This window comes from Acanthochromis polyacanthus, chromosome 20 (genome assembly GCF_021347895.1).
Source record: "Acanthochromis polyacanthus isolate Apoly-LR-REF ecotype Palm Island chromosome 20, KAUST_Apoly_ChrSc, whole genome shotgun sequence".
In the NCBI taxonomy this organism is placed as follows: domain Eukaryota; kingdom Metazoa; phylum Chordata; class Actinopteri; family Pomacentridae; genus Acanthochromis; species Acanthochromis polyacanthus.
Genome location: NC_067132.1, coordinates 30,653,186 through 30,674,338, shown reverse-complemented (window position 1 = coordinate 30,674,338; position 21,153 = coordinate 30,653,186). Strand labels below are relative to the sequence as shown.

The window sequence follows — 21,153 nt, the reverse complement described above, 5'->3', positions numbered from 1 at the left end:
CGGGACATGGAGTTTACCTCATCACGCTCTTTTTGTTACATCTGATTAATATTGTAATCGTGGTTCAATAGTTAGGCAGTTAAGAAGGGAGGCAGGTAATTGGGTGGTTGACTGAGTAGAAGGGTAAACAAGTGGTTGTTTGGTTGGTTGGTTGGTTGGTTGGTTGGTTGGTTGAGTGGTATGTAGGCAGCTGATTTGCTGGTTTGGTAGTTCAGAAGTTCTTTTTTGGTTCAGTAGGTAGGCATACAGATGGTTGGTTGGTTGGGTAGATAGATAAACAGAAGATTGGCTGGTTGAGGAAGTAGGCAGGTAGATGACTGGTTGGTTGGGTATGTAGGTGGGAAAGTGAATGGATGTTTGGGTAGGTAAACACGTATGGAGGTGATTGGTTGGATGTTTTAGCGAGTAAGTAGGCTGGCAACTGCTGGTTGGGAGTTGAGTGGGTAGTGAAATGGTTGGTTGGTTGGTAGGTAAGTGGGCAAGTGAGTGGTTGGCTGGTCAAGCTGTAGGTTGATTGATTAGATAGATAAGTAATTAGTTTAGGTTATTATGAACATTATAAACAATTGCATAGTAAATGGAGATCCAGTGTTGCATCAAACTGTCGTTAGGCATCTATGACCTGTGCTTCTTTAAATTGGAGCATTATGCACAGATTTGTAAAGACCATGGAGGATATTTCTTTCTCCATATCTGGGAATTCAACAATTTGTTTTCTACAGATGATAGTTAGTGTGGAATTTTTAAAGGCCTTCAAAAATCTTGAAATTTTGTTTCATGTGCCACATTTTATTGGGTTTTCACTCTATTTGAACTACATGCTACATGACGGTTTAACTCAGCAACATATAACATGTAAGAGGAGGAAAGCACTGAAAAACAATGAAACTAAGTGTCTTGGGGAAAGGAGAAAAACATTTTTTCAAGATTATCTGGAACAGGGTTTGGCTGGATCTTGGACTCATTAAACAAAGACATAAAAATGTTGGAACGAAGGGATTTATCGACACATCGGCTGTACAGACGGCAAGAAGAGGGGAATAAAAAAACAAGGGAGGGAGAGGAATATCCCAGGAGGAACAAGGATTAAACATCAAAGAAATTGTGAGAATAAAGAAAGAGATGAAGCTAAAGAGTAACGAGGAATGTGTGAGAGAAACCAGAGAGCAGAGACGAGGAAGGAAGAGGAGAAAGTGTAAAACACAAAGACAATAACACATTAAAGCTTCATCAGAACGACAGAATAAATCTGATGTTTTATGCAGCGCCAGACTGAGAGAGAGTTTTCTATCATCTGTCACTTGTTTAGAATACAGAGAGAAGCTTTCCCTCTTGTTCCTCGCTGCTCTTTTCACTGTTTTCTCTCCATTTTAATGCTGTTTATCTTCTGATTTTAATATTCATCACTGAGACAAAAGAGACGAGGAAGAAAGGAACGGTGACATAATGATCCCAAAGTCTACAAAAATATTATATAACAACCCCGGCTTTTATTCAGCCAAAATTCTGCAAAATAAAAAAATCACCAGAAAAATATAATTAGAACTTTGATGAAATACTGCGGCAAAGGAAGGAAGGCTGATGGGAAGTTAGCGAGGTAGGTGGGTGGATAGTTGGTTTGTAGGTAGGCTATTGGTTTGGCGATCGGCTGGGTAGGTTATCAGACAGGCATGCAAGTCATTGGGTATTGAGTAGGTGGGCATTTAACTGTTTGACTGGGTACGTATGAGTAGGCAGTTAAATGGAGTACTTGGTGGTTGGTTAGTCTATTGAGTAAATAAGCTGGCTGGCTGGCTGGCTGGCTGGCTGGCTGGCTGGCTGGCTGGCTGGCTGGCTGGCTTGGCTGGCTGGCTGGCTGGTTGGTGGTTGGTTGGTTGGTTGGCTGGTTGGCTGGTTGGTTGGTTGGTTGGCTTGTTGGTTGGTTGGTTGGCTGGTTGGCTGGTTGGCTGGTTGGTTGGCTGGTTGGTTGGCTTGTTGGTTGGTTGGTTGGCTGGTTGGCTGGTTGGTTGGCTGGTTGGTTGGCTGGTTGGCTGGTTGGTTGGCTGTTTGGCTGGTTGGTTGGTTGACTATGTCAGTGGGTAGGCATTCAACTGGTTGACTGTTTTGTTACTTGGGGTGGATTATTGACAAATTTGTTGTTTAGATGGATAGACAGGTCGATTTGGGTTCACTAGTCTGTTGGTTGGTGATTTGTTGAACCTTGCTAGTTTACGAGGTAGTTAGGGAGTAACTTAAATTACTGGAAATAATGAATTAAACGAAAACCTTAAATAGATCACTACGGATACTATTTTTTTTTTTTTTTACATTTGTATCATTATTTTAACTTCAATTTATGAAGTAAGGAAGGTATGGAAGGCTATTCATATTTATGCTCTTTCTTTATTTTATTTTAAATCTGTAGAAATACTTTGTAAAAAAGACAAATGAACAGGCTGAATGCATTGGTCTTAGCCTTAAAACATTACTTTTCATGTATTTTTTGGAGGAAGAACAGAAGGCAGGTTGGTAAATGTTCACATATTTTTGAGCTCACAGTGAGAAGGAGGTAACTGAGGAGGCAGATTATACTATTAAGGCTTAGTGGCGCTGGACAACTCCCTGGTGTGTGCTGTTTGTGTGTTTGCAAACATGGATACACAAACAAAAACACAGACACACATCAGAAGCTCATTTCTGGTTTGGCCTCTGGCGGTCACAGTTCATTACTTGTGGATCCAGGGTTTACAGGGAGAAGCGGAGATGTCTCGGCCCAAGAGAGGTGCACTGACCCTGGGCAGAAGATGAGCCGAGCTCCCCTGGTCCCTCTGGAGGAACCGAGTTCATCAGCAAAACTAACAGAGGTGGACAGCAGCAGGAAACAGGGTCTGTGCTCGCAGACATCCCTCCATTTCCTCACATCTTCGTCTTAACATCACTGTTAGGATGTAGTATGACCTTTTTTCCTTTCTCTTTCATTCTGTCTTTCACTGTTTTCTTTTTTGTTTATCGTCCTTTTTCCTTCAGTCCCACCTTGTTTGTCTTCATTTATTGGCCCATTCTTTCCCTGCTTCCTCTCTCAGTCCATTTTCTGCCTCGTCCACTCCCTCCCCTCCGTCTTCTCCTCTGTGCCCTCCAACAGTCACTCGAAATGCTCTTCATTAGAGAAGACGAGAGTGGACAAAAAGCACCTTTAGCGGGGACGGAGTAACCGCTGTGTGAACCTGAAGCTGAGCGCCATGATGCCGGTCGGGTCAGGGGAAGTGACTGGTGCCGACTGATGTGAGCCCCCACTGTCACGATGTTTTATACATGAGGTTAAGAGGCTAGAACACACACGGGAAGGATAAAAGGCTCAAAGTAAAGTAACAACACTGAACGATAAGAAGCAGTGGGCTGGACGGTTGTGTAGGTGCTGTCAGTGGGCAGGTGATTGATTAAATATGCAGGTAAGTTGGATTTGCAGACAAGTCTGTTCATAGACTGATGTTTGTTTGGATAGAGAGGTAGATGATTGTTGGGCTAAATGTGTAGGTGGTTGATTTGTTGGCAGACTGGATACAGAGGTTGGTATGTGCTTAGACAGATGTTCTGTTGACTGGGTAGGTTGGTAGACAGCTGTATTTTTGGTTTGGTTAGTCGGTTTAGTGATTGGTTTGTTTGTTAGTATGTAAGTAGGTAAGTCAGTGTTTTGTTGGTCGGCTCTGGAAGTGTTTGGTTGGTTAGATAGATAGGTAGGTAGGTTGTTAGTTTGAAAGATAGGTCAGATGATCAGTACGTTGGTTGGTTTGTTGGTCGGGGTCGGTCGGTTGGTTATATATGGAGGTAAATGTGCTGATAGATAGTTAATCGTGGATAGGTAGGGAGCTGTGTGGTTGGATGGTTGGTTGAAAAGGTAGGTGGTTTGTTGGTAGATAGGCAGGTTGATAGTTGGTTTGATAGTTGGGCAGGTCGGTAAGTTAGTGGTTTGGTAGAGAGGTGAGGTCGTAGCATGGTTGGTTGAGAGAGACAACTGAGTGGGCTTGGTTGGGTTGGAATTAGATATTTAGGTGATTTTGAGAAAAATGCAATGAACAAAGTGTCATACACTACGAATTCAGTAAAATGGGATAAACTATTCAGTCTCATCTTTTAGTTGGCTAAATCTTCAATCACATTCCTTTATTATCAACCAAAACGAGGAAACTTTTTCAGGGTTAAAGTTCCTCCTCGCGGCACATTGTGTTTGATGTTTCACAGCAGAGAGCAAAGAACAACGAGGTTCAGGCGAATTAATGCGCTGACGCATCAAATTGGAGCTTCGGATTGCCCCTCGAAATCGTCAGCACTCTGCAAAAAACGAAAACAACAATCTGGAACTTATGTGGGTAAAATTATACCTGCTGCATTCGGATGACTGCTGCTCACAGTCGGACTAGAAAAACAGCATGTCTGCCAGATGAAGGCTTTTAAAACAATGGCTATGAAAGTTGCCGAAATTGTTCAGGATCGGCTGCAACACCGAGTACACTAACTCTAGTTACTGAATTGAAAAGAAGGACAAGAGCAGAAAGCAAACAAAATTTTTGTTGCTTTCATCATTAGACAACCATCTTGACTCATGGGGAAGTCAGCTCTGTCCTGTGTTCTGGTGTTGGTACCTGGAAGACAATGGGCTGGTGGATGTCCTGCACTCTGAACTGCTTCAGGAAGCGTTCGTCCTGACTCCAGAACAGCCGGATGTCTGGGATGCTGAACAGAATCATGGCCAGCCTCTCCAGGCCCAGACCGAAGGCCCAGCCCAGCTTGTTCCCGGCCCCTGCTGTAAAAACACACAGAAGACAGACTGTCAACAACCACATTAACAAATGATTTTAATCAGTCAGTGTGGTTGTCAAACAGCACCTGCCAGCTTAGGAGTCAGATATTCCCATCAGGAGCTGGTAGTGACCAGAAACACAGACAAATGCCAAAAAACACCGGTGATAATGACATGTGGAGAAGCTACTATTATTGCTATTATTATATTAGCTGATAAACCTACTTTTTACAAAAATTTTAAATAAGTAACTATCAGGGCAAGTTTTGCATTTTTCAAACATGAAACCTATATTAAGTTGAAAGAATGGACAAACTAATAAATGGTCAAATGATTTATTGGAAACATTTTGTAGACTGACTATTAAACAACTGAAACCATGTAATGCATCCCTATGCTACTCATTAGCATCTCTATGCTACTCACTAGAATCATTATGCTACTCACTAGCATCCTTATGCTACTCATTAGCATCTCTATGCTACTCGCTAGAATCATTATGCTACTCACTAGCATCCTTATGCTACTCATTTAGCATCTCTATGCTACTCACTAGAATCATTATGCTACTCACTAGCATCCTTATGCTACTCATTAGCATCTCTATGCTACTCACTAGAATCATTATGCTACTCACTAGCATCCTTATGCTACTCATTAGCATCTCTATGCTACTCACTAGAATCATTATGCTACTCACTAGCATCCTTATGCTACTCATTAGCATCTCTATGCTATCTCACTAGAATTATTATGCTACTCACTAGCATCCTTATGCTACTCACTAGCGTCCTTCTTGATACGCACTAACATCCTATGCTGTTCACTAGCTTGATTATGCTACTCACTAGTGTTATTATGCTCCTCATTAGCGTCTCTATGTTACTCACTACCATCACTATGCTACTCACTAATGTCCCTATGGTACTTACTAGCATTTTGATACTATTTGCCAGAATCGCTAGCATCATCACAATACTCACTAACATCCTTATGCTACTTATCAGCGTCTTTCTGTAATGCACTAGCATCCCCGTGCTTTTAGAATCAGGTTGAAGTTCTGAAATATCTGTACATTCCCTGAAGTAGACAAATGTGTTCATGTCTAATGTGTTTTCTTGGTTTGTGTGGATATTTCTGAACAGTGATGTCCTCACTACGACAGAAAGACAGGCAGGTGTGAGTGTTAGTCCAGTAAACTCCTCTATATTATTCAGGACTTCAACTTAATGCTGTCAATAAATCTATACAACCTTATCTGACCGCCTACAACACACACACACACAGTTTACTCAGTTATTCTGATACTGTGCTGATTCGAACACGACTCTCCACTCTGTTTTCAGTCGAGTGTGAGCGATTGTGATTCCCTGAAGGCAGCCAGCTGGACCGAAGCTCACTGCTGCATTGATCTGCAAGCCGTGAACTCAGTCACATGTAGAAGACATGCAAAAAATGTGTTTAGGTGGCTGGTTTTAGGGAGAGATGATGGGCATTCATCTGGACTGATTTCAGGTCAGCACCCATGTTTCTCGGTTAGCATGGCCATGCTATGACTAACATCCCTATAGTACTCACCCATGACCCAGGGCTAGGTCATTAGCATTTCTTTGCTCCTTCTTAGCATCCTTATACTTCTCTGTAATATTCTTATGCTACTCACTAGCGTCCCAAGGCTACTCACTAATCCCCATGTCAGTCATCAGCGTAACTAGCAAGGTTTCTCACTAGCATCCTTAGGCTGGTAATTAGCATTGTCCTACTGCTGACTAGTGTCACTAATCCAACTCATTACCATCCCTATGCTACTCCATAGAATTTCTACGCTATTGTCGAGCTTCACTATGCTACTTAGTCCTACTCATTGTCATACCTATGCTACTCATCAGTGTCCCTATGCTGTGACAGTTATCCCGAAGGTATTTAGTAGCACATGTAGGCTGCTCACTTACACCTTTTTGCTGCTCACTAGCATCTTTTTGATATTATCATCCCTATGCCCCTAACTGTTGTCCCTATGCTACTCACTAGCGTCCCTATGCTACTCACTAGCATCCCTATTCTACTCAATAGCATCCCTATGCTACTCACTAGCGTCCCTATGCTACTCACTAGCGTCCCTATGCTACTCACTAGCGTCCCTATGCTACTCAATAGCATCCCTATGCTACTCACCAGCATCTCTATGCTACTCACTGGCATCTTTATGCTACTAAATAGCATCCCTATGCTACTCACTAGCGTCCCTATGCTACTCAATAGCATCCCTATGCTACTCAATAGCATCCCTATGCTACTCACTGGCATCTTTATGCTACTAAATAGCATCCCTATGCTACTCACTAGCGTGCCTATGCTACTCACTAGCATCTTTATGCTACTCACTAGCGTCCCTATGCTACTCAATAGCATCCCTATGCTACTCACCGGCATCTCTATGCTACTCACTGGCATCTTTATGCTACTAAATAGTATCCCTATGCTACTCACTAGCGTCCCTATGCTACTCACTGGCGTCTCTATGCTACTCACTAGCGTCTCTATGCTACGCACTGGCATCTTTATGCTACTCAATAGCATCCCTATGCTACTCACTAGCGTCTCTATGCTACGCACTGGCATCTTTATGCTACTCAATAGCATCCCTATGCTACTCACTAGCGTCTCTGCTACTCACTGGCGTCCCCAGGCTTTTTGCTCGAATTTTGATGCTGCTCACTAAAAATTAAATGGAAACTTTCCATTTAATTTTGCTCACTAGCATTTTTTTGCTACTCATTATCGTCCGCATGCTACTAGCTAGCATCCCAAAGCTCCCCGCTGATGTTTGAGGCTTCTTGCTGGAATCCCATTGGTCTCACCAGCAGTTTCTGCTTTGCAAACTTGTTGGTCCTCTATTTCGTTTAGTTTTCAGAAAGTTCTTCCGCTATTAAGAGGCTGCAACCGCAATGATTTTGTGTTTTCATATATAATGTATTGATTACATGGAATTTGATTATCTGAGCAACAGACAAACAGTTCTGACTCCAGAGTCTGCAGACGATCAGGACGAAACACGATTAAACTCCAGAAAAGTCAATAATCTCAGTCTGCAGGACGGTTGGTTTCACATCCGTCAGTCACTCGTTTTTCAAACAGCACGCTCCTCATTTCAGAACAAAACTCTTCAGCTGCTTCGAGGCAGGTCGAAGCAAAGGGCAAGCGCTCGGTGGAATAAAGGATTATGGGTAAATCCGAGGATTTGGGGCGTTTTTGGCCTGGGACCTAGATGAGAGGAGAGTGGTTCCTCTCTGCGGACGACGCCTAATTGAGACAAACCTGTCTACTTTTTGAAGTGCAGACCCTCCGGAAACTGAGTCCGTGACCCCTGTCAGGGCCGTGAGCCACAGTTTAAGAAACAGGGCAGGAAATATTCATCCACAGAGACAGAAACAGCTGGGACTTAAGTCTGAAGTAAAGTTAGTTCATTCAGTTGGTGGATTCTAAGAGAAAAAAGATTAAACTAGAGCCTTTAAAGCCAGTCCAAAATCACATGAGAAAAAAACAACCTGAAACCAGTCTAAAACCAGCTTAAAACCAGATAAACAAGCCTAAAACCAGCCAAAAACCAGCTGAACCAGTCTAAAATCAGTCTAAAACCAGTATAAAACCAGCTTAGAACTAGTCAAAGAAACCGTCTAAAACCTGCCTAAACCTGTGAAAAAGCAATGTAAAAAATGGTCTAAAACCAGTCCAAAACCAATTCAATACCAGCCTAAACCAGCTTGGAACCAGCCCAAAAAATGTTGAACAGTAGTCTAAAACCAGCCTAAAATCGCCCTAGAACCAGTGTCAGATCAGTCCGAAAACAACCAAGACACTTGAAAATCAACCAAAAACTCTTTTAAATACAGTTCAAAACCTGTTACAAAAACTAGTCCAAAAACTGCATGAGACTATTTCAAAACCAGTGTGAGACCTGCTTGAAACCAGTCTAAAATACAGTTCAAGACCCAGTCCAAGACCCAGCTTAAAACCTTAGAATTAGTCCAAAAAAACAGTCTAAAACCAGCTAAACCAGCCTGTAACCAGCCCAAAAAGGTCTGACAATAGTCTAAAACCAGCCTCAAACCAGTGAAAAAATCCAGCAAAAATGGTCTAAAACCAGTCCAAAACCAATGCAGTACCAACCTAAAACCAGCGTAGAACCAGTCCAAAAAGGCGTGAAAGCAGTTCAACACGAAAAACCCAGCTTGGAACTGGCCCAAAAAAGCCCTGAAACTAGTTCAAAATCAGCCAAAAATCTGTCAAAAATCTGCGTCAGACCAGACCAAAACCATCCTAAAATTAAATTAAAACAGTTTAGAATCAGCAAAAAACTCTTCTAAATGCTACTGACTGCTCTGGATCCTTAAAAAGATGAAAGCTGCAGTCTGATTTCTGTCTAAAGTGGAGGAAACGCTTTAATCCTGCTTTGTACCGTCCATGTTTCACATGTGAAGGCTGCAAATCCCTCTGAGCCGCCGCCGCCTCCTCATCGCCGCAGAGGATTTAACAGGTGAAATCAATACAGGTCCGCGGCTTCTAACCGGATCCAGCAGGTCGACATAATCAAGCCGTCAGACCCACACCTCTCAACAGCAGCGTCTTTTAATGGATTTTTTTCTACTTGTCAGATGGAGACTCTCATAACAGAAGCAGTGTGAGGCTAAAATGAGAACAAAGGTGACGACTAAACAACTGAAGGATCCTCTCCATCGTCACAATTCATCAGAGCTGGAGGGAAAGTCGTCGCTGCTGGAGGAGCTTCAATCTTTTCTGCTGAACAGTGAGTTCAGACACAGAGAAGTCCTAAAATCTCCAGAAACCCCGTGCTATGTCCACTCGGCCTTTCAGAAACATCTACAGGAACTCACTGTGTTTTTCTGTGATCGATTTGAGGGTTCAAATCAGTTCAAAAACAAGTCCAAAACGAGTGCAGTCTGGACAAAAAGTTGACAAAAAGCATCCTAAAAGTATGTTGAAAACTAGCCTAAATGCAGTTCAAAGTCATCCATAAAGATTCCAAAAAAGCCAAAAATCTGCATAAAACAATCCAAAGAAACAGTCTATAACCCATTTCAAAGTCTTCCAAAAACCAGTCCAAAAACCAGCGCAAAACAATGGTAAAACCAGCATAAAAACCAGTCTAAACCAGCCTAAAATCAGTTGAAAAGCAGCCGAAATCCAGGTCAAAACCATCCTAAAATCAACCTAAAACCAGCCACAAACCTGCATGAAACAATCCAAAAACCAGTCTATAATCCAGTTCAAAGTGTTTTCCAAAAACCAGAATCAAACCAGTCAAAGAACAGTCCAAAACCAAGCCAAACACAGGTTTCTGGTTGGATTTAGATCGATTTTAAGATGGTTTTGACTGGATTTAGGCTGGTTTTGACTGGATTTTTGCTGCTTTTCAACAGGTTTGAGGCTGATTTGACGTGTTTCCAGAGAATTCCCGCATGAAGAGCCGCTGAGCGTCCGTCAGCCGCATAAATCTGCAGGAATAATTAGTTGTGAGGAGCAGCGCCGAGGCCAGCGGCTCTGATTTGGTTTCCAGACTCGTATTGTGAGGTCGCTGTTGGGTGAGGAGTGGGCGGAGAGGCTGGATGTAATCTGGACATTTTTCTAAATATTAGTGCGTGGGCCGAGGAGGAGGAGGAGGAGGAGGAGGAGGAGGAGGAGGAGGAGGAGGAGGAGGAGGAATTACCGCCTCTGATTGCAAACGCTGCCGCTCATTACGATGATGTGGAGCCGCCGGGCGCCGTGCACACCAACACACACACACTTCCTGCTTTACATCCTGGTCTCGTCGGGCGCCGTCCAATCGGCGGGCGGGGAATGTGGTTTCTATGGTAATGAGCTCAGGTCACAGGGGTCGAAGGAGATGAAGGAATAAATCTGCACTTCATGAAAACGTTCAATCAATCAGATGGATGGACCTCCTGATCCTCCTCCTCCTCCTTCATCTTCTTCGGTTTCTTTTACTTCTTCGTCTTTGTTTTTTCTTCTTCATTATCACCTTAATCTTTTGTTGTCCTCCTTCACCTCCAGTGTTCTCCTTCTTCTTCTCCTTTTCCTTTTGCTTCTTCTTCTCCTTCTTGCTCTTCATCTTCTTCACTTTCTTTTTCCTTTTCTTTGTCTTTTCTATCTTCCTCCTTTCAGTATTTCTACAAACAGTTGGTTGTGTGACCACTAAATTACAGTTTTACTGTATTTAAATCAGCAAAAAAAAACTCAAACCATAAAATGACCATTTATTGGATATAAATCATCTAAAAATGTCTTTATTTTGCAGATATTTACTTTCATTTTCACAATTTTTACAGTTTTTCAGTGTATTTTATCTATTTTCAGTGTAATTTTACAGATTTTAGTGTTTTTAGGAGGTTTTAAATGAACCTGACCTCAGTGGAAATGTCCAGTTATTTAACTTTAAAGCCTCACAGCTCCGAGCAGGCTTTTATTTTTATATTCTGTTATATTTTCCTGCTGTCTGGCTTCTGCTCCTCCTCCATCCGTCTCCATTCCCTCCTAATCAGATTTGCCATGAATATATTTACGGCGGTGTTATTATTATATATTAGAGGCCGTGTGCTGCCGCTGCGGTTTGCAGCCGCAGCGTTGTGATTAAGCGTAATGATCGCCGTGACAGAAAACAGCCGTCGTAATTAGACCGCTGGAATCTGAGGCTGGAGCTGCTCACCAAACCAAAGAGAAGGAAGAGGAAAAGCCGCCGTCGGTCAGACGAGAAACAAGAAACACGGAGTTTCTTCAAAACTCAGACACGGAATTAACACAACGAGGCAACATTTAGACGATAGAAAGACAAAAATGATTTAATAACGAGAAAAATAACACAATGTCTGCTCAAAACTGGAAATGTGACAGACTGGAGAGTCAAGGTGGTTGGACAGGTCTATTGACTGGAAACTTTGGGGTTGTTGGTCTGGTCTTTAAACTGGAGATTTTGGATTGGTAGGGCTGATATAAAATCTGCAGAGTTTCAGGCTATGGGATAGGGCTATAAACTGGATGTTTGGGTCTAGGACTGGTAAATAGATATTTTGAGCTAGAGGGATAGGTCTACTAACTGGAGTTTTGGGATTGTTGGGATGGTCTATAAGCTGGAAGCTTGGGTCTAGGACTGGCCTATATACCAGACATTTTCAGCTGTAGGGCTATGCTTATTAACTGGAGCTTTGAGATTGTCGGTTTATTAAATGGAGATTTTGGGTGGTAGGACTGGGGTATAAACTGGAAATATTTGGTTGTAGGACTGGTCTATATACTGGAGTTTTGGGGTTGTTGGATAATCAATTGGAGATTTTAGGTTGAAGGATTTGCTTATGAACTAAAGATATTATGTTGTAGGACTGGTCTATTCACTGAAAATTTTAGGTTGTAAGATTGGTCTATAAACTAGAGTGTTGGGGTTGTAGGACTGGTCTATTTACTGGACAGTTCTAGTTGTGGGACTGGTTTATACACTGGAAACTCTGAGTTGTGGAATGGTCTATGAACTGGAAATCTGAGATAGTGGACTGAACTACAAACTGTAAATTTTGGGTAGTGGATTAGTGTATAAACTGGAGATTTTAGGATGTAGGACTGGTCTATTTTCTGGACATTTTGAATTGCAGGACTGGCCTATAAACTGTAAAAGCAGTCAACGAACTTGACGTCTTCAGTTGTTGGGACGTGTCTATAAACTGGAGGTCTGATAGTTCCAGAGGTCAGCATACTTTGTACTGAACTCCTCATGTTCCAGGAATTAGTCACCTCCGACTGCATCAGATCTGGAGCTGCTCTGATTCATTTCATCAGAGCTTTGAACAGCAGAAAAACCTCAAACATGACGTACGAGAGGCTGACGTCCAGACAGAGTGTGTGTGTGTGTATGTGTGTGTGTGTGTGTGTGTGTGTGTGTGTGTGTCTGCTGCAGTGTGTTGCAGACGTCAGACCGACAGATTGCTCGACACCCGGCGAGGATCGATGTCCTGAGAGCAAATATCACAGTGAGGAGACGAGTGCCGGGCCCCCTCCCTCGGCCAATCAGGAGGCAGCGATGACATCACCGTGCAATGATGACATGACGGCAGTGGTGATGCGTTCGAGTGAGTAACCGGCCGTCCGATGACGTGATGATCAGTCAGAGTCCACAGACAGCCGCAAGTCATATCAGTGTAGAGACTGGTGTCTGCTGATCCAGGAAATATACTGGACCAAAATGGGTAAAAAACCTAAATATACTGGACCAAAATGGGTAAAAAACCTAAATATACTGGACCAAAATGGGTAAAACACCTAAATATACTGGACAAAACTGGGTTAAAACACCTAAATATACTGGACCAAACTGGGCTAAAACACCTAAATATACTGGACCAAACTGGGTTAAAACACCTAAATATACTGGACCAAACTGGGCTAAAACACCTAAATATACTGGACCAAACTGGGCTAAAACGCCTAAATATACTGGACCAAACTGGGTTAAAACACCTAAATATACTGGACCAAACTGGGTTAAAACACCTAAATATACTGGACCAAACTGGGCTAAAACACCTAAATATACTGCACCAAACTGGGCTAAAATGCCTAAATATACTGCACCAAACTGGGCTAAAACACCTAAATATACTGGAGGAAACTGGGCTAAAACGCCTAAATATACTGGACCAAACTGGGCTAAAACACCTAAATATACTGGACCAAACTGGGTTAAAACACCTAAATATACTGCACCAAACTGGGCTAAAACACCTAAATATACTGCACCAAACTGGGCTAAAATGCCTAAATATACTGGACCAAACTGGGTTAAAACGCCTAAATATACTGGACCAAACTGGGCTAAAACGCCTAAATATACTGGACCAAACTGGGCTAAAACACCTAAATATACTGCACCAAACTGGGCTAAAACACCTAAATATACTGGAGGAAACTGGGCTAAAACGCCTAAATATACTGGACCAAACTGGGTTAAAACGCCTAAATATACTGGACCAAACTGGGTTAAAACGCCTAAATATACTGCACCAAACTGGGCTAAAACACCTAAATATACTGGAGGAAACTGGGCTAAAACGCCTAAATATACTGGACCAAACTGGGTTAAAACGCCTAAATATACTGGACCAAACTGGGCTAAAACACCTAAATATACTGGAGGAAACTGGGCTAAAACGCCTAAATATACTGGACCAAACTGGGTTAAAACGCCTAAATATACTGGACCAAACTGGGTTAAAACGCCTAAATATACTGGACCAAACTGGGTTAAAACGCCTAAATATACTGGACCAAACTGGGCTAAAACACCTAAATATACTGGAGGAAACTGGGCTAAAACGCCTAAATATACTGGACCAAACTGGGCTAAAACACCTAAATATACTGGAGGAAACTGGGTTAAAACGCCTAAATATACTGGACCAAACTGGGCTAAAACACCTAAATATACTGGACCAAACTGGGCTAAAACGCCTAAATATACTGGACCAAACTGGGTTAAAACGCCTAAATATACTGGACCAAACTGGGTTAAAACGCCTAAATATACTGGACCAAACTGGGCTAAAACGCCTAAATATACTGGACCAAACTGGGTTAAAACACCTAAATATACTGGACCAAACTGGGCTAAAACGCCTAAATATACTGGACCAAACTGGGTTAAAACACCTAAATATACTGGACCAAACTGGGCTAAAACGCCTAAATATACTGGACCAAACTGGGTTAAAACACCTAAATATACTGGACCACACTGGGTTAAAACAGTCAAATATCCTGGACCAAACTGGGTTAAAACACCCAAATATCCTGGACCAAACTGGGCTAAAACACCTAAATATCCTGGCCCAAACTGGGCTAAAACACCTAAATATCCTGGCCCAAACTGGGCTAAAACATCTTTATATCCTGGCCCAAACTGGGCTAAAGACCAGTATAATCTGGGCCAGTGTGTGAGCCTGGTAATAGACCTGTTAGTTGCTGCGGTGATGGATAAATCTGGCGGATGGTCGCTGATCGTGACGTTACTCGTTGAGCGTTCGCTTGGTTTCCGTCGACTCGTTTTCGTCTTCCCTCTCCAGAATCTCATCCGTCTCGCTCAGATTCTCGTTCTTCTCTCGGCTGGAATCTTCCCTCCACCGCTCCATCACTCGCCGCCTCCACTTTCAATTACACTCCTTCATTTTTCTTCCTCCTCCATCGCTCCTTTTGTCTGGTTTGATTCCACCTGAGATTTTTCTCTCCGGCGTCACGACGCACTTCATCCACACTTTCACTCCACAGCACTGACAGATAGAAGATGCTTTCTGATTCTGTTCTGAATGAAGAACCGTTCCTCTGGAGGGCTTTTAAAACCCGATTATGATCAGCTTAACTTCAGATCCAGTATCAGGGAGAAACAGTAGAAAAGAGCAGAAAATACTGGACCAAACTGAGCTAAATGACAAGAAACTATTGAACCAAACCCCCAAAAACAGGATATACTGGACCAAACTGGGCTAAAACACCAAACATAAGGGACCAAAAAACAATAATATAGGACCAAACTGGGGGAAAAAACGGAACCAAACTGGGCTAAATCATCAAAAAAATGGGACCAAACTGGGGGAAAAATATGGGAACAAACTGGGATGAACTGCATAAAATACTTGACCAAACTGGGCTACAACACCAAAAATATGGGACGAAACTGGGCTAAAACAAAAGAAACTGAACTGAGCCACAGCTCAATAAACTAGGATATATTGGATTTTGCATCATGTTTATGTCTTTTTGTGTCATTTTCATGACATTTTAGCAGATTTCTGTGCCATCTTTGTGTCTTTTGTGTTGTTTTGGTGCAAATGTAGCATCTTTTGTGTAGTTTCGTGCCTTTTTGTGTCACTTTTGCCCCTTTTTTAGCATCTTTTTGGTAATTTTTGTGTCATTTTAGCATCTTTTAGCGTCACTTTACAATGTTTTGTGCCAGTTTTATCTCTCGGGTTTTTTTAAACATCATTTTGTGTCTTAAATCACTTTAGCATATTTTGTGCAATTTCAGCATAGTTTTGTGGAATTTTTGTTTCATTTTCGTTCCATTTTAGGAACTCCTCATTTCATTTTTGGGCCATTTTAACATTTTTTTAGTGTCATTTTAGCATGTTTTGTGTCAGTTTTATCTCTTTCGTGTTGTTTTAGCATCTTTTGGCGCAATTTGTGTGTCTTTATGTCATTTTAGCACCTTCTCCTGTCAGTTTTGTGTTAATTTTTGTGTCATTTTAGAATCTTTTAATGCCAGTTCTATCTCTTTCATGTTGTTTTAGCATGTTTCTGTATAATTTTAGTCTTTTGTCACTTGAGCACATTTTCAACCCTTTTCTGTTAGTTTTTTTTGCCTTTCTTGCCTTTTTCATGCAATTTTATGCCATTTTCTGTAACTTTTGTGTGATTTCAGCATGTTTTTATGGCATTTCCTGTCATTTTGTGTCACTTTTGTGTCTTTTTCATGTTGTTTTAGAGTCTTTTTATGCCACTTTTGTGTCTTTTTTGCCATTTTAGCACCTTTTGTGTTGTTTAGAGTCTTTTTGTGCTATTTTAGCACCTTTTTGTGTCACTTTTGTGTCTTTTTGTCACTTCAGTGCCGTGTTCTGTCAGTTTTGTGTCTTTTTCGTGTCATTTAGCATGTCCAGGAGCAGCTGATTCTTCCTATAAAGTTCATCTTCCAGAGTTCCAGGGAGCTGGCTGTGGTTGTGAAGTTTGATCCCGGCGGAGCGTCGCTGCTCGGTGATGAATATGGATCATGGAAACAATACGAGGAAGCAGCGTTCGCCTCCTATCGAGCGTCGCTGCTGAATTAGTGATGAGGACGCGTTAATTATGCAGCGTGATCAGTAACCAGGCAACGGGCGGCTTCACCTCGCTGTCTGCAGATCAATAGGGGGGGAAGTCTGCTCTAGTCAGGGTGGAGGACCGAAAACTTTTCAGGCTTCATTCTGGGCTCTTTTTGTGTCGTTTTAGCTTCTTCCTACGCAATTTTAGCACATTTTTATGGTTTGTGGTCATTTTTAGCATCTTTTTGTGTAATTTTAGCACATTTTTGTATCTTTTGATGTCATTTTTGTGTCTTTTGGGTAATTTTTCGTATCTTTTTGTTTAATGTTTGTGTCTTCAGTGCCATTTTAGCATCTTTTCTGCTATTTTTGTGTGTTTTTGTGTCATTCTGGTATTGTTTTTAGCGTCATTTTGTGTAATTTTATGTATTTTTGTGCGTCGTGTCATTTTAGCATCTTTTGGGTCAGTTTCATGTCATTTATGTCTTTTTGACATTTTTGTGTCTTTTTAAGCAAATTTTGTGTCTTGTGTATTTTTTGCAACTTCTTGGGTCTTTTTCTGCATCTTTATGTGTAGTTTTGTCTTTTTGTGATAGTTTTTAGCACCTTTTTCTGTAATTGTCTTTTGTGTCACTTTAGCACATTTTTGTGTCATTTTAGCACATTTCTGTCATTTTTAGCACATTTTTGTGTATTTTTGGTCCTTTTGTGATATATGTAGCACCTTTTTGTGTAATTGTCGTCTTTTGTGTCATTTTAGCACATTTTTGTGTCATTTTTAGCACCTTTTGTGTCATTTTTGCATCTTTTGTGTCATTTCAGCACCTCTTCTTTCATTTTTTATCACTTTTTGTGCAATTTTCATGTCATTTTAGCATCTTTTTGTGTAATTTTAGCACATTTTTGCGTCTTCCTATGTCATTTTTGTGACGTTTGTGTAATTTTTAGCATCTTTTTGTTTAATGTTTGTGTCTTCAGTGTTGTTTTAGCATCTTTAGTCTTTTTTATGTCATTTTCAGCACCTTTGTGTGTATTTTTTGTCTTTTTGTGATAGTTTTAGCAACTTTTGTGTAGTTGTTGTGTTTTATTTCATTTTAGCACATTTTTGTGTCATTTATCACACATTTTGTGTAATTTTTGCATCTTTTGTGTAATTTCAGCACCTCTTTTTTTTTTTACATTTTTTATCACTTTTTGTGCAATTTTCATGTCATTTTAGCATCTTTTTGTATCAAATTCCTGGTCATCTCGGACAAAATGCAGTCAATTTGGACAAAGTCTGGAGTAATTTTAGAGATTTTTTTAGTCATTCATGGCATTTTGAATCATTCTGGACTGAAGGTTTGGACTTGTTTAGTCATTCTGGAGAAGTTCTACGTCCTTCCTCTCCTCTAATAAATACAGTCGACCATCAAACTGAAGTTAAAGGTCCAGCAGGTGGTTTGAAGCTACGTAGCTGCTAAATTTCAACACGTGTGAAGAAAGAAAATCGGCTTTGTGTGAAAATATAAAGGACACGACACGTCAACGGCACTTCTAAAAGCTGAAAGTGTTTTTATGGACTGAGGGCCAGAAATAGTCGGAGTTTTAGATCCCACCTGTGTACGTGAGCTTTGAGAATAGCAGCAGAAAAGAGGCGCCGTGTTTTCGCTGAAGTCATGTTCCTGCTGCCTGAGTGGGCGAAAACACAAACATGACTCACGACTCCACAAATACTCTTTGTTTTCTCTTTTAAACACACAGAAATACTCCGGTAGAGCTTCACACTGCTTTCCATGAAAAACCTCCTCCTGTTTAACCCTTTAGACACCAGGCAGCCTGTGTGGGTCACTGCAGCTACTTTTGGGTCTTTTTTTTTCACATTTGTGTGTCCTTTTATGACATTTTTGTGTGATTTTAGCATCTTTTTGTACCATTTTTGTGTCATTCTTGTGTGTTTTTTTGTCATTTTAGCATCTTTTGTGTCAATTTTGTATCATTCTGGTGTTATTTTAGCACTTTTTGTGTAAATTTCATCTTTTTCTGACATTGTTGTGACATTTTAGCATCTTTTGTGTAATGTTAGCACCTTTTTGAGTCATTTTTGCACATTTGAGTTTGTCTTTTTGTGATATTTTTGAGGGATTTTAGCATTTTTGGGTCATTTTCATGTTGTTTTAGCACCTTTTGTGTCATTTTTAGTCTTTCTGTGACTTTTTGTGTCATTTGAGCGTCTCTTTGTGACATTTTTGTGTGATTTTAGCGTCTTTTGTGTCAATTTTGTGATTTTTTGTCATTTTTTTAGCTTTTGCATGTTTTGTGTTAGTTATGTGTCATTTTTGTGTCATTTATGCCATTTTTAGCATATTTTGTCTCAGTTTTGTGACATTTTGGACTCAAGTTGAGTTATTTGGATAATTTTTATATAATTGTGGGTCAAATTTAGCATCATTTCACATGAGATTCACAAATACTCTTTGTTTTTCTCTATTAAACACACACAGACATAATTAGGTACAGCTTCCCTCTGCTTTCCATAAACTACCTCCTCCTGTCGGTGAAAACCTCTCAGAGACACGATGCAGGTCTGAGATCAGCCGGTAATTACGGCGGATTACCGGGAAAGGCCGGGCTTTGGTGAGGTGAGGTGTCGGAGCTGCTGCACAGCTTAGCGGCCTGATCCGGTGTTTAGCGGAGGTTAAGACACTTTGTCATCCACACGGCGGTAATCAACGGTCCTGTACAGCCGCCCAGATTACACAGAGACTAACGATGGAGGCCGAGGGCTGCAGGGCCAGACTCACACAGATTAATGAGCTGATGCAGGAGTGAATATACGACGGAAACACACTCCATGCTGGACGCTGATTCTCTGAAGGTTTGTGGATTTTAGCCTCTGATTGTTTACATCTGACTCTCACCAACAAACGTGCTCCACAAATAAAGCTTAAAAGTTTGTTCTAGATACTTTCAGTCCAGTTCAATCAGAGGTCATGTTTATAGAGTGCTAGTTTGTGAACACATACTGGCTAACATTATCTTGTCAGGCTAATGTAGCAGCAAAACATGCTATTAAGGCTAACATAGCTGAAGTAATGTCTAACTCTTATTTAGGTTATCAGCCAAGATTAGCTTGTTTAGGCTAATACTCCCACTAATGCTACATTGTTTCAGGTCCTGTAGGAGGTAACATTGTCTTGGTAAGGCTAAATTAGTGGCTAACATTGCCGTCTTTAGGCTAACAGGCTCTTTAGTGGCCAACATTGGACCAGGAATATCATGCTTGGGCTAATGTAACAGCTAGGATTAGCTTGTTAAGACAAATTCTCCTGCTAATGCTATATCGTTTCATGCCATGTAGCAGCTAACACTGTCTTAGTAAGGTTAAAATAGTGTCTAACATTCCCTTCTTATCTTCTTTAGGCTAATATAATGGCTAACATTATTAGTTTAGACTCATATAGCAGCTAACAAGTTCTCATTAGCAGCTATCTTCTCGAAGCTAACATAGTGGCTTACGTTACCTCGTTTAGGCTAGTAAAGTGACTGACAATTTCTTGTTCAGATCAATGTACTGGCTAACATCATCTTGTTTTTGCTAATGTAGTGGCCAACATTAGACCAGTAATATCTTGCCTGGGCTAATGCAACAGCTAAGACTAGCTTATTAAGGTTAAAACTCCAACAAATCTAATATCGTTTCGGGTTATGTAGCAGCTAACATTGTGGTGGTGAGGATACAGTGGTGGCTAACATTGTCTTTTAATCTTCGTTAGGCTAACACAGTGGCAAATATGATCACGTTTAAGACAACACAACAGCTAACATTTTCAAGTCGAGGCTCATGGAGCAGCAAACATGATCTTCTTTAGGCTAACATAGTGGCTAACATATTATATGAGACAATATAGCAGCTAAGAATTTCTTCTTAAGACAAAGACAGAAGCTAGCATTATCATCTTTAGGCTAACATAGTGGCTAACATGTTGCTGTTTGGTATAATATATCAGCTGACAGTTTCTAGTTAAGACTAAGGTAGCAGCGAACATTATCTTCTCAAGGTATACATAGTGGCTAGCATATCTTGTTTGGGATAGTATATCAGCCAACAGTTTCTTTAAGACTAAGAGAGCAGCTGATATTTTGTTAAGGCTAACATTATCTTGTTTAGGTTAGTTTAGCAGCTAACAATGTCTTGTTAAGACTAACATAGTGGCTAACATGAGCTTGGTTAGGCTAATTTAGCAGCTAATAATGTATCATTAAGACTAACAGAGTGGCTAACTTTACCCTGGTTAGGCTAATTTACCAGCTAACATTGTCTTGTTAAGACTAACATTGTTGCTAATGTTATCTTTTTTTAAGCTAATTTAGTAACTAAGCAATATGTTAAGATTAACATAGTGGCTAACTTTGTCTTGGTTAGGCTAATTTAACAGCTAACCTTGTCTCATTAAGACTAACATAGTGGCTAACTTTGTCTTGGTTAGGCTAATTTAGCAGCTAATACTGTATCATTAAGACTAACAGAGTGGCTAATTTTAC

At 40.9% G+C, this 21,153-nt stretch overlaps 1 protein-coding gene across 10 annotated transcripts in view; it reads right to left on the bottom strand.

Moving 5' to 3' along the window:
* The window catches only part of fars2 (phenylalanyl-tRNA synthetase 2, mitochondrial), a 185,531-nt gene that overhangs the window by 124,022 nt on the left and 40,356 nt on the right, over nucleotides 1-21,153 (bottom strand). For 2 of the 10 annotated variants that reach the window (XM_022206689.2, XM_051940296.1), the window contains exon 8: nucleotides 4,620-4,780. The exons of the other annotated variants lie outside the window; for them this stretch is intronic. In XM_022206689.2, coding sequence (XP_022062381.1) covers nucleotides 4,620-4,780 — 161 coding nt within the window. The remainder of the gene's footprint in view (nucleotides 1-4,619; nucleotides 4,781-21,153) is intronic. 10 annotated transcript variants of the gene reach the window in all.